The 12756-nt window shown below is 42.3% G+C and overlaps 1 protein-coding gene across 4 annotated transcripts; it reads left to right on the top strand.

Moving 5' to 3' along the window:
• The first annotated feature begins 31 nt into the window (after nucleotides 1-31).
• Nucleotides 32-12002, top strand: SLC35A5 (solute carrier family 35 member A5). Of its 4 annotated transcripts, none has more exons than XM_076349266.1 (7): nucleotides 32-62; nucleotides 1558-1710; nucleotides 2502-2600; nucleotides 4287-4420; nucleotides 7582-7649; nucleotides 8966-9761; nucleotides 10921-12002. In XM_076349266.1, the coding sequence occupies exons 1-7, from the start codon at nucleotides 35-37 to the stop codon at nucleotides 10987-10989; spliced, it is 1347 nt and encodes a 448-aa protein (XP_076205381.1). In that variant the 5' UTR covers nucleotides 32-34; the 3' UTR covers nucleotides 10990-12002. The 4 variants fall into 4 exon arrangements, with proteins under 4 accessions (XP_076205381.1, XP_076205406.1, XP_076205390.1 ...); XM_076349291.1 differs by lacking the exon at nucleotides 32-62 and adding an exon at nucleotides 267-306; XM_076349275.1 differs by lacking the exon at nucleotides 32-62 and adding an exon at nucleotides 552-750.
• The last annotated feature ends 754 nt before the right edge of the window (nucleotides 12003-12756 follow it).

The following is a 12756-nucleotide window of genomic DNA, read 5'->3' as shown; positions in this document are numbered from 1 at the left end:
GGGCGGGGCGGGAAGCCGATGACTCCTCGCGCGCATGCGCGCCCCGCCGTCCATGGGAAAAGGTGGGGGCTGAGGGGGCGACCGCGGACGTCCCCTCACGTGGCTGAGGGGACGACCGCGGGCGAGAGCTGGGGTGGAGCTCGGTTCACCGCGGTCACGTGGCTGGAGCGGCCGGGAGGGGCGGGGCCGGTTGTCAAAGAGAATGAGGGTGCGCGCGCCCGCGCAGGGCGGTGTCGCGGAGAGGGCAGCCAGGGGGCGCGCGCTGCCAGGCGGGAGGGCACCGCCCCGCCAGGTGGTGCCGGTGGGGTGCGGTGGGGTGCGGTGGAGCGCGGTGGAGCAGAGCGGGAGGCGGCGGCGGACAGCACCCCCGGTTGCCGCGCGGCGGGGGAGCGGGGAGCCTTGTGCGGGGCGCTGATGGACTGGCCGTGCTCCCACGGGCCTGGCGGGGGGCTGGGGAGCCTGGTGATGGGCGCTGGGGGCGTGCAGCGGCGGTGAGGGGGAGCGCGGTGCTGCGGCCTCACGGGAGCCCGTGTGCCCGGAGCGCTTGGCCGCGGCGGCTGAGCACCGGCCGCTGCCGCCTCGGAGCCCGGCTCAACCCGCGCGGCCGCGGCCCTGCTCCTGGCTGCAGCCGCGCGTCGACCTGAGGCAGCGACGTGGCAGACGGCGGTCAGCAAAGCCAGGCGGGTGTTCCTTCAGCGCGGGGGAGCGCCGGGCGGCGCGTACTGGCCGCGCTCTCGCCACCGCTGCGAGGTGGGTGCTCGCCCCGAGTTTCCCGGGCCCGCGGAGCCGGCACTCGGGGACTGGTTTGAAGCCGCTCTCCCTGCCGCCCTGGGCCCGTTCGGGATGCCGCGCTCCGGCCGGCCCCGCCGGGGGTGGAACGGCGCGGGCCGCGGCGGCCGTTAACGGAGGTCCCGCTTGCAGCCGGCCCGAAGGGGCTCCCCCTCCTCCCCCGGCACAGGGGCCGGTGCTGGCCGACTGCTAGCCGGTTTTTCAGACCTGGGGGCCCGTTAACGGGTCGGCCGAGTAACGGTAGCGCTGGAGAGGGAGAACACGGGTACAGGTGGGGCTCTGCCTCCGGCAGTCCGCGTTCCTCCCCTGCCTCCTGGGCACAAGCCGGTGCTGAGTAAGCCGCAGGTTGTCTCTGCGATGTTGCTCTCGCTCCACAGCTGTAAAACTTTTCCGTGCTGGAATTAGGTACAAGAACACTTTAAGAAAATATTAAAGAAAAATAAGCACGTAATTTATGTAATCCTTTTAGTTAATCGGTATTCCATAGATCCACTGTTAGGACAAACTGGCCTCTTTGTGCCACCTTCTGAGTGACTGTGTATACATTGTTCATCCCTGTTTGCTGGTCCTCATAGCATGTCCTTCTCCTCTTAATTTTATTTTTTTTTAAATAAAAAAGAAAAAGATAACTATAGAATGAGATGATGGCTTATGATATAAGCATATTTGCATAAGATAACACAAAGTGGTAAAATACACACATTTCACCTTGTCTAACCAGTTTCTGGAAGTACTATTTATAGTGTATTTTCATCTTTTTGTCCAAAGGGCATCGACAGCAAGACAGCAGAATGAAGACCAAGTGCTGTAGTCGATCTGTGTTTTGCTCCAAGACAACCATCTATACCTTTCTGCTTGGAGGAGTGTTTATTGTGTTGGGCTCAAGTCGAATCCTCCTGATGAAGTATTCTGCCAATGAAGGTGCTGTTGGGCAACAAACATAATGTACCTCAAATAAGAAAGAGTGGATGTTTGGGTTAAAATGGATAGCCAAAATCCTAGTTCTCCACCTGCGGAGTTCTTAGCACAAACATTCTATGATATAAATAGTGACATGTACTTCCGTACTGGAAAATTTCTATATAGTCACTGATCTAACCTAAAGTGATAACTTGGTTGCAAGGTGTATGATCCATGTGGAGATTCACCCTTCAAAGATGAGGCAGTGAATTATTTTATAGCTAATTGTCAAAGACTAAAGTGTTGTCTAAGCATTATCAATGGTACATGTCTTGACTGAAATATTTGTCTCATGACAGGCTTAGGAGAAAAGTGGTATCATAGTGGGCATGCTGTAACTGGCTAGTATTACTGCTTCTCCTTTCGCCAAGTATTAGCAAAATATGCTAATAAAGGAAAGATACAGTTCTAGAAGAAGGTTGTGTTGTCCTGGAAGCTGTTTTTTGTGAGGGGAAAACATTCCCAGTTTTACATTTTTTTTAAAACAGTGATGTTCTTGAGTTCTTCCAAAAAGTTCTGCTGTAAACTGGGACCAAATGAGGAAAGATTTCAGCCCAGAAAGTAGACTGTTCAGGAGGTTGTATATCATAAAAATTGGAATATTTATAATGAAAGTGCTGACATAACCTTCTGCATTTATGGAAAGTAGCTAAAATTCCGACTGGAGTGGTTAAAATAGTTTCTTGCTCTAATTATGAACGCAGGAGACAGAATCTGATTGTGTACTCTCTGTGATTTGCTGAATCCCACAGAGAACAAATATGATTACCTTCCTACAACAGTGAACATATGTTCTGAAGTAGTAAAACTGGTCCTGTGTGTGGTATTGGCGCTATGGGTTAAGAAAAAAGGTAAGTACCTATGTTTAAAATAACTAAAATGTGTTGACTTTCTACGATTTGCTGTACTTCAAATCTCTTTTTTTGTTGTTGTTGGTTTTTTTTTTGAATGATAGATTCACATGTAGTAGTACGGAGTAGGTTCTGCTAGTAAGGTTCACTGGAATTGTGTCTTCCGTGCAGATTTATAACTGAACTTTACTTTTATAACTCTACTTCATGCTGTCAATTCAGGTGTTCTTGAGTTGTGTGTATGGTAGCTGAAATGGGGACAGGTAAGTTGAATTAGAAAGTGTAATGAACACACAGTCTAACATTTTCAGAATTTTAACGCAGCATTGTGCTAGGATAATAGGAGTCACCTCGCTGTGAAGTCATGACTGAACAGCAGCTTATAAATTGCACTAACTCAAGGATTGACCTTTATGTTCTGTTGTTCTGACCACTTTTAAATGAAAGCACCACCACCTTCCACTGAAGAGGCTTTTGTGTGTGTAGTGGTATTTGAGTCAGAAGCAACGTATCAGTGTTATAATTCAAGGTAGCTTTGTTGTGAAGACAACTCTTGGAGCTGCTGTTCAGAAAAAGCGGTGTCAGGCTTCACTAGCTGCTGGTTTTGTATTGGAGGCTATTTTTTCTTTCTTGGCTTTTCTGTCCTGATGTAAAAAGGATGGGAGGTTAACTTCATAGCATTTCAGAATGGTAGAGAACAGCCATTTAAATTGGAAGAGCGTGTTAGACACTGGAGACTCATGTGAAATTGAACTGCTGTTTTTCTCCACTTCTCCATCTAACAGTCATGGCTCTGGCAAGCTGATGAAATTTTTACTTCCACCATTTAGTACAGATACACCTAAGACAGTAAATATATGCAGTCAGTGTTTGCCATCTTTGGCTACTGCTGATTACACGTTTTTTGGTTTTCTTTCTTCTTTTTTTCCTTTTTTTTTTCCTTTTTCTTTCAGATGTCTGAGTTTTGCTGAACTCAATCTGTCGGTGGCTCAGAAGAGGATTAGATAACATTGTGTAGTCTTAAATCTGTGCTAACAGAGTGCTTCTGTCACCAACTCTAGAGTAGTCTAAGGTTTATCACAGTCTTCCTCCTAAAGTGTGTGTCCTGAATACCTAAGTAAATGTCATTCTTTGTGCCTTGTCCTTTCTTTCTTCCTTCTTCCTGTATGTTTTCTTTTTACCTAGATCATGTGCTGTGTGCTACAGATACTGAGTTCTGGTTTATTTTGTATTTCTGATATTACTGGCTGCCCTTTGGGTGCTATATGAACAGATCCACTCTATGTGTCATTGTTTCATTTCTAGATTTGATCGATAATCATAAGAAAATCATGCCCAGTAATGATGTCGCTATTGTGTGGGGACTTTGGGGTGCTTTTTGGCCCTCAAAGAATGGTTGATAATTGAATTTTTACTCCTGGTGGACAAATACTCTGATGGGGGTAAAAAGTTCCTTGATGTTTTCTCTGCTGAAGCAAGGAGATGGATGCCCATAGACGCAGGATTGCTGCTTTAGCTGTGTGTTCTGCCCTGAATCTGTCTTCTATGTTGCCAAAGGGCTGTGGTACCTTAGTTTTTTCAGTCCAACGGTGTGCCTGAAAACAGAATAGTGGTACCTATTCTGTTATGAGGGAATGGGCTTTTGATAATAAGAAAGATGTCCTTACTGATATCTTTTCCTTTCAGAGGGTTGTTTGGATCGTCCCTTTGAATGTCTTTCCTGGAAGAATTTTTGTAATTCCATGAAATGGTCAATTCCTGCCTTTCTTTACTTTTTGGATAACTTGATTGTCTTCTACGTACTGTCCTACCTCCAGCCAGTAAGTATACATATACTGAATAAAGTATCTTCCAATGTCTTAGTGACAGGTAACATTGCCCTTAGGCTCTCTACAGTTGTAACACTGGCAAGGCAAGATTTGCAGGTAAAAGAATGATCGGTTACCTGACCAGCCAGACCTTCCCATTCTCTTGCCCACTGGTCAGTGTTGTACAGCTCTCAGTAGAGGGGAGTCTCTCTGTATTTCCTCCATCTGAAGTGATTTAGAAGTAGGCTGAATTGCTTAAGTACTAGCAGGTTTTCGGTGCTTTCCCTCCTTTGGTTTCTTCAACTCTGTGTTTCTCTTTCAATGCATTTGCTCATCTTGCTAGTATTTGAGCTGCACTTTTCTGTGTAGCTTCTGCCGCTTTATGTATGTGACGTCACAGGATGACTTCTTTTCTTTCCTCACTGACTCCAAAGAAAAGCGAGTAAATGTAATCCCACAAAGGGAGTAAGTGTAGTAGGAACTGAGGAGGGGAGGAAGAAAACTGTTTTACTCTTTAATTTTTGCGTTTGTTTATTAGTTATGTTTAAGCACAAAATTTAATTGGTACTTTCTTCTAGCTACATTCAGCCTTTTGGATGAATCTACATATGCTCAGGAAATAGTACAGTTTTTGTGCTTTCTTTTATTTTCGTGCTAGGATACTTTTGGTTCAGAATCTATGTTTGAAGTTAGAAGGAAACAGATGGTTAGTGTTTGCTATAAAACACTGTGGCTGCCCATTTGACATTAAAAAAAAAAGTATAAATGTTTCTGTTCCTTTCAGAATTTCTCTTCAAAATATTGTCCTTTTAGGTGTACATTTCTGTCAGGGACAGACCAGAGTCTAGAATAGGACCTGGCTGGAAGAATCTAATTAAATTCAGTTGGATATCTCAAAATAATATGCACAGGTGTTTGGTTCTGTGTTTGTTGTGTGGGTTTTTCTGGGTTTTTTTTGTTTTTTTTTTTACGTTAGGAAGGAAATTCAGCTATAAAGTTTGCAATAGCAAAGCCTGATGTTTAGAAGGTTACATAAACACTATTGCTTTCTTAAGCAATTTGATTTGGCTCAGTTAAGGTCATCTTTTGTAAAATGCACAGCTTTTATATTTTACACACACACACCCCCCTTGTCTCTCTCCCCTCAGAACATGTGCTCTAAGATTCCTCTTTTTTAGAACTCTTAGTGTCTTACACCTTTTAACCGGATATATTTTATGAGGCTTAGCTGAAATTGTAACATTACCATGGTAAACAAGTATTAAAAAGATAACTAAATACCTGTAAGATAGAATACCTTGACAGTGTACAAGACCATGAAAGTGAAAAGGTAGAGGCAAGATGCTTGAAAGAAGGCGGCCATACCTGATTGAACTTGGTTTCATGTGACTTTAAAAACTAAGTAGGTTTGGGACTAAGTAGTACCTGGATGAGCAGTTGCTTGAAGTATAGATTTGCTTTGGTGAGATTTTTTTGCTTGAAGCTTCAGCTGTAACTACGGATACTCTTTAGTGGCTAACGTTTCCTAGTGATAAGGCTTATTTTTTAGAGATTTTGTTTGTGACATGTAAGTTAGTGGCATGGTCATCTTTGGTAAATTTTTTTCTTATTCCTCCTCATCTAGGACAGAGGTCCCTTGAGGCCTCAGAGAACAAAGCAACACAAAATTAATTCCTTGTAACTATCCTGCTATAGATTTTGATCATATTATGTTACCAGAGATGTTGGATGGGGGGGGCTTTGGCTGTGAAACAAAATCAGAGTATACATGGAACATTTGTACATTTTGCATGAAGCCTCTTTTTTCCAAAGTGGTTTCTGCTAGTTCCAGATTCACGTGTTCATTTTTATTCAATATTTTTCTCCTTCCACAGAGTTCACCTAACGTGAATATTTATTGAGTTGTAATCTTGCAAAGCAGAAAATTAAGCTGTGGTTTCTTAAGTGGATGTCTCGTGTCAGTCTTCAGCTTACTTGAGACCCTGTGTTGTGCTGTTCCATGAGATTTATTATTCAGCAGATAGTGTGTTGGAATAGAGTAGAACTAAGGTAATGGGAAAAGGGCCTGTGCTTTTCCTCTGGTAAATGAAAAAGGCTCTGCTGTTGCAGAATTGGGAATGTGGAAATGCAGATGAGAAAGTTCAAGATAAAGTCTGTGTTATGCACTTCTGAATCCATATATGTTTTTGTGTAAAATTGTCTAAAAATGATCTCACTCTAAGGCTGATTTGGAGGAAAGAGTTCAGATGCCTAGATTTTTGTACGTTTACTGACAACACAGGGCAGTCCTGAATAAAACACAATTTGAGAAACACCCCCACCCCCCAAAAAGAACCTTTTTTCACCACTGGTGCTGGCAAATTCTGATCTTTAATGGTAACTGCAGTGCCTAAAAGAGCCTCCTCTTGGTCCAGTGTCCCAGTATAGAGTGTGTAATACAGAGACCAAAAAGACAGTCCTCGCCACAAGGAGTTTGCAGCTTGGGATCATGGCCGTGGATTCGGGTACTGCCATTATTATACAGCTATTCCCAAATTAGACAGGAGCTTTAGAGTTGTCTTCAGTTGTACTTTGAAATAGGCGAATTTTTTTAGTACAGTTGCAGTCTTGAAAATTCAAGCCGAGCACCTCCTTACCTTTGATAAATGATACAACGAACGCACTTGATGTGCAAGAAGTTTATTTTCTGCAAGTGCCTTGTCCAAGTCTGGGATTTCATGAACGCTACAAGCTGGCACTGCAGCCAGAAGCAGCCTCGCCTTCCCCTGTTCTTTTCTTACTTTCATTTTGGAGCAACTTCTTCCTTTGTGCTGAGAACTGTTTTTGCAGCTGACTGGTCAGCCTGGCTGGGGAGCTGATCTGACAGAAAACTAAACCGTTTTTTTTGTTAAGTAAGTTTTCCACTGGATTGGTTTCCTCACATCTTTTTCTGTACAGCTGTGCCCACTACAGTGGAACTTAAGCTCTGTGGTTTGCTTGAGATTTTGAAATGGGACTTGAATGTCATTTTAGGGGCGTGTTATTCAACCACTTGGGTGAGGAAGAAAGTTCAGTACCAGGATGATGCTTTTCACTCTGGCACCTTGCAGAAAGGTGAACACTTGAAGTCGGTGGGCTTTTGATGTCTGCACTATGTCTGGAGTATAACTTTGTTCCCCTTCTTCTCTTTCTAGGCAATGGCTGTACTCTTCTCAAATTTTGTCATTATAACAACAGCTCTTCTCTTCAGGATAGTGCTAAAGTAAGTAGTATTTACTAAAGTAAATGAAATTTTATATCTTCCTAGCCTTGATGAAGAAGTTAAGCTACATTCTTTCTCTTTTTTGGATGGGAACAGTAATTCTGTTTTCTTGTGGCTATACCAACTTGGAGAGATGGCTTTGTTTTCTACATCTGAAGGTGTAGGAAATAATAGCTTCTTAGGAGTACCTACATATCTTTACGCATTTGGTCAACTGAAATCATGATTATATAGCTGTTGGATGGTCAGAATTAAGTTTTGGGTACTTTCATTTGTACATTAAATCTCATATTTCATGATTAGCAGTACTTCTTTCCAGTCTGTTGTAATTCTTAATTGAACGTAAATGTAATCTAACAGGAGGGGATGAGATATGTAAGAGTGAAAGATAGAGGTGTCTTCAGTAATATTGTGCCAGCCCTGATGTGTTTCTGGTCAGCTGCGTACTATGTTTTAAAAAGTAATTATATGTCCCTTCTTCATTATTCATGTGACAAAGCCAAGCTCTCTGACCTATGTGTTCCACTTCGCCTGATTTGTGCTCTTTATGGTGTGATTTAGATTCAGAAAAGACTGACAGGGAAATGGATATTAACTTCACACTCTACTCAAAGTCATTTGTGTTGAATGTGGAGCAAAGATGCCTTTTCTCAGGTGTTAATGTCACAAAAGAGTATCTGACAGTCTGGCTTGAAATGCTTTTTCTCAGTTGTTTAGTTTTATGTCTCTTGTGATGTCACAGTTTACTTAATCTTCCAGATTTCTGATTTTCCCCAAGATAAACAGGCTTTGCTTGAATGAAAAAATAGTATAAATAGTTCTAACAGTCTTATAAATTACGTTCATAGATTTATATGATTTACCATCATAAAATACTAGAAAAGGGCACAAAATCATGGGGGGAAAAATGAAATGTAGTGAAAGTTTACCAAAGAAAGAGGGTAACTATTTGAATGTCTGTGATTTCTTTTTATCCATCAGACCTGTGTTCCCATGGAGACAACAGTTGCTTTTAAGTTGTCAGACAGTCGGTATCTAGAACTAACATGATCTTGAAAGACTTTCCTTAAATTATCTCTACAGAATACTCCATTTTGTATTTCTGTGGTCACCAGGCTGGGCCCCCCTTGCCATAGAAAAGCTTGCCGCGTTTTGGCATTTTACTGTCAATTCTGAAAAGCCAAGATTTTTCTTTGCATCTGTCTCCTTATCTGTGGCATGATGTCTTTTATGTGTTTTATAGAGCTTGTTCTCCTGTCATTTAATTTGTGCCACTGTGTTTCTAAAGTTGGTGGCTTTTTTTTGTCTACTCCTAGGCGAAAACTCTCTTGGGTACAATGGGCGTCTCTGGTGATTTTATTCCTGTCCATCGTTGCCCTGACTCTAGGAACTGGAGGCCATCAGCAAAGCTTGGCTGCACACGGATTCCATCACAATATGTTTTTTAGTCCATCTAACCACTGCCTTCTCTATGCTGGACCTGAGGAAGCATGCCTGGAAAAGGGCAACTGCGAAGCACCAAGTTTCCTTCCCAGCTTCCAGTGGAATGTCACCAGTACCATGGCAGGAGCATTGAAACCTCTCCGCCTCAGCCTGGGCCATCTGCTTATTCTAGTGCAGTGTTTCATTTCTGCCTTGGCTAACATCTACAATGAAAAGATCTTGAAAGATGGGGATCAGCTTGCTGAAAGCATCTTCACGCAGAACAGCAAACTCTATGCCTTTGGGGTGCTGTTCAATGGGCTTATGCTGGGGCTGCAGGCTAAGGACCGGAGGCAGATAGGGAATTGTGGCTTCTTTTATGGGCACAACATCTTCTCGGTGGCTCTCATATTTGTCACAGCTTTCCTGGGGCTGTCTGTAGCCTTCATCTTGAAGTTCAGAGACAATATGTTCCATGTTATGACTGCTCAGATCACCACTGTCATCATCACCACCGTCTCTTTCGTCATCTTTGACTTCAGGCCTTCTCTAGAATTCTTTTTAGAAGCTCCTGTAGTGCTTCTCTCCATATTCATCTATAATGCCAGTAAACCAAGAGGCCTGGAATATGCCATTCTGCGGGAAAGGAGCAAACTTGTCAAAGGAGATGCATGGGAGAGGTCAAGTGGGGTAAGGCTTTTCAGTACTTGTCTCCTCTGGTTTCTTTTTTGTTTCACCTCCATTTATGCTATGGAGTGTTTGGAAGATTCATTTTGCTCGTGACGGGACTCATCCCTCAACTCAAACACTAAAACTTCTCAGTATTTCTTAAAATCTTTTAAATTGATTGGGTATTGCTTTGCATATTCCACTTTTTCAATTCATGAAGTCTAGGTAAGCATTGCTTTCCTGCTGTGACAATAGACAGTCCTGTGAGCAACTTTAGCTTTGTAAAAATCCTCTCTTGAAACCTTTCTAACCAAAATATTTTACTGGCCCTGGGCATCCAGAAATTGGAATTGATGCCTGGGAAATAATTCTACTTAAGTAGAACTGACAAATCTGTGTAGCTGAGCCCACATCATGAAGAAGTTACTGTATTTGATGCTAAGATTCTTTCTACCTTAACACCTGAAGACAAAAAGGTAATGTATAAATACAGAGTTTTAACATGTTTTTTTCTTATGAAACATTTCCCCCAGGCCCGTTTGTGTTTTTTGCCCTAATTTGAATAGTAATCTAGTTAAATAGAACATGGCAGGGAGGGCTTGCTCTTAGATACGTCATTCAATTGACCTGAGCAGTCAGTCGTTAAGGGGGAAGTGTTAATGTCTGTGTACTTTGAGTCTGTGTCTACAGATGTGTTCTGTAATACATGTTGCAACCAGCAGAGAGTGCTGTCTCCATATAATTCTAAGAAACATTAAACTTGGGAGAGATGTTTTCCAGAAATTCCACATGGTGCCTTTTTAGGTTGTTGTTTAACAAGCAGTAAATAACACAAAGTCGTATATTTTTGGTATACCAGGCATTATCTATTTTAGCACTTACAGTTGAGCAGCTGTGGTAAAAACAAATAGCACTATGTGAGCAGGCTTCCTGATGAAGGAATGGGCTACAAGCTGTTTTAGGGAGGGAGTCACTAAAAAGTGTTAAAGATACAGGGGATGTTTTTTATGAGCATGTATATCCTAGAACAAGATTATAACACACTGGTAAGAGATTTAAATTAAAGGGTCTTGATTTTTATGTAAGTGATGCCTTCAAAATAAACTTTACTTTTTTTTTTGGTATTAATAACAAGATAACTTTTGCTCACATTGTTCTCTTTTGCTTCTGGTTCCTGTAGGATGGAGAAGAATTTGAGAGACTGAATAAACCAAGCAGTGATATCGATACAGATGAAGATTCCCTCTAGCATGAGGCTGGTTCAGAGGAGCACTATTACTCATAGTGAGAGGATGTTAATGTTTTATTAACATAGAGAAGGGTCATTTTTCCCCACTTGCAGAGCAATTGAGACTATTTTGGGGCTAGATGTCCAAGGTGGATAAGGAAAACGTTCAAGCCATATATATGGAGAGTTGTATTGCCTCTTCCTATCCATGTAAATCAGGAGTACAAAATCTGCTGAAAGAAACAAAATTTGTAACTGATGCAAACAAGAAGAGGCTTGGACCCTGGACTCAGTGGTCTGGGTGACATGTGCTGCATTGTGGAAGGGAGTCCTGGACTCCAACCGTATGTCTTTCACCGCTTTGGTTGACTGTCCCGAGTCACTGCAAGTTCCTGTATGAATTCATTCATTAGCAAAGCAGAGAGAAAACTGTTCTCCACCTTGCAGAAGTGATATGAGCGTTGATTAATGTTTTTGCTGCATCTTCCAATGTACAAATGCTCCAGTAAAAGTTTTCTTTTCAGGACTTAAGATGTTACTAATAACCTCATAAGTAATGGGGCATATTGACTGTTTTATTGTATTTTGGCAATTCGGATTGACTTATCCCTAGCTGAGTAATAGAGTCGCTCTGAACCAACCTCATCAAACTTTCACTTGAGAATGTATAATAAATCAAATAATTTGGGTTAAGGATATGTTGATCCTTCAAACAGTCAGATCTCTAGAGTGTGATTTGAGTTTGAATGGTCTTAATTCTGTCTTCATTCCTGTTTTTACATGTGTAACTCTGTACTGACTCCTGTGGAGTCCTTTCTTTCTGATTTTCTGTGATGTGACTGAGCAGAATAGATTTCACTGACTTCAGCCACTAGTTCTTACATTTTCAGTGTGAGACTGTTGTGTGCCTGTCTCCCAGCGTCTGGGGAAATGGAAATCTGGAATGCCTTTGTAGCAGATAGTGAATTTTACATGCAACTTACGTGGCCTAACTTTGAAAGAGCTTGAATAAAACAAAAGTGTGTTATACAGTATGAATGCATCATAGAGTCTTTTTTGCGTTTAGAAAGGCTATGTGTAGAGGCTTAGTTTGCACTGAGGCCACTATCTGAAAACAAATGTTATGCAGCTGCAGTGATGCCCTTCAGCATCTGGACCACTGAGCAAGAGGGTGCAGGTGGTAGTATCATTTGGTGTTGCTCCACCCTGTCAGACTGATAAGGTCTTGCATTTGTTTTGTAGAGAGAGAAGTCATTCTGCAGAGTGCCAGGCGTAGTGATCTCAGAATCCCTGTTGAGATGTCTGCTGGATCGTATTTTGAGGGAGATGAAAAATAGGTTCCAAATAATTCAGAGAATTTTAAAAGGGGGGAGGGAATAGGGATGCAGATAAGAGATTCTTGGTATGTTCCTAAAGCCTCTCCTCTCAGAACAGTGGAAAAGATGTTGGTTTATAATTTCTTCCCTTCAAAAATGCGTCTTTCATAGTTGAAAGATACTGTCAAAAGAATTCTTAAGATAAGCAGTGAGCTCAGTGTCAAAGCCTCATACCATAGTGTATAGTAATCAGTTAGCGATGCAGTTCTCTGTGGACTGAAGACAGTCCTGCCTTTGTTCCCCTCTGCCATCCTGTTTCCAGGCTCGGTGTAGAACAGCCTACTTACACATACTGTATTGATGGCTTATTGCTGTATTAATTAACATACCTCCTGTCATTGATCCATCAAGAGGGGCAGCCTGTTTCCATACGTGGCCAATGACTGTCAAGTTATAAACTATGAAACTAAAA

The sequence above is a fragment of the Aptenodytes patagonicus genome, chromosome 1, assembly GCF_965638725.1.
Source record: "Aptenodytes patagonicus chromosome 1, bAptPat1.pri.cur, whole genome shotgun sequence".
NCBI classification, from domain to species: Eukaryota; Metazoa; Chordata; class Aves; order Sphenisciformes; family Spheniscidae; genus Aptenodytes; species Aptenodytes patagonicus.
The sequence above is the reverse complement of the archived record's forward strand: the minus strand, read 5'-3'. Positions and strand labels throughout refer to the sequence as shown.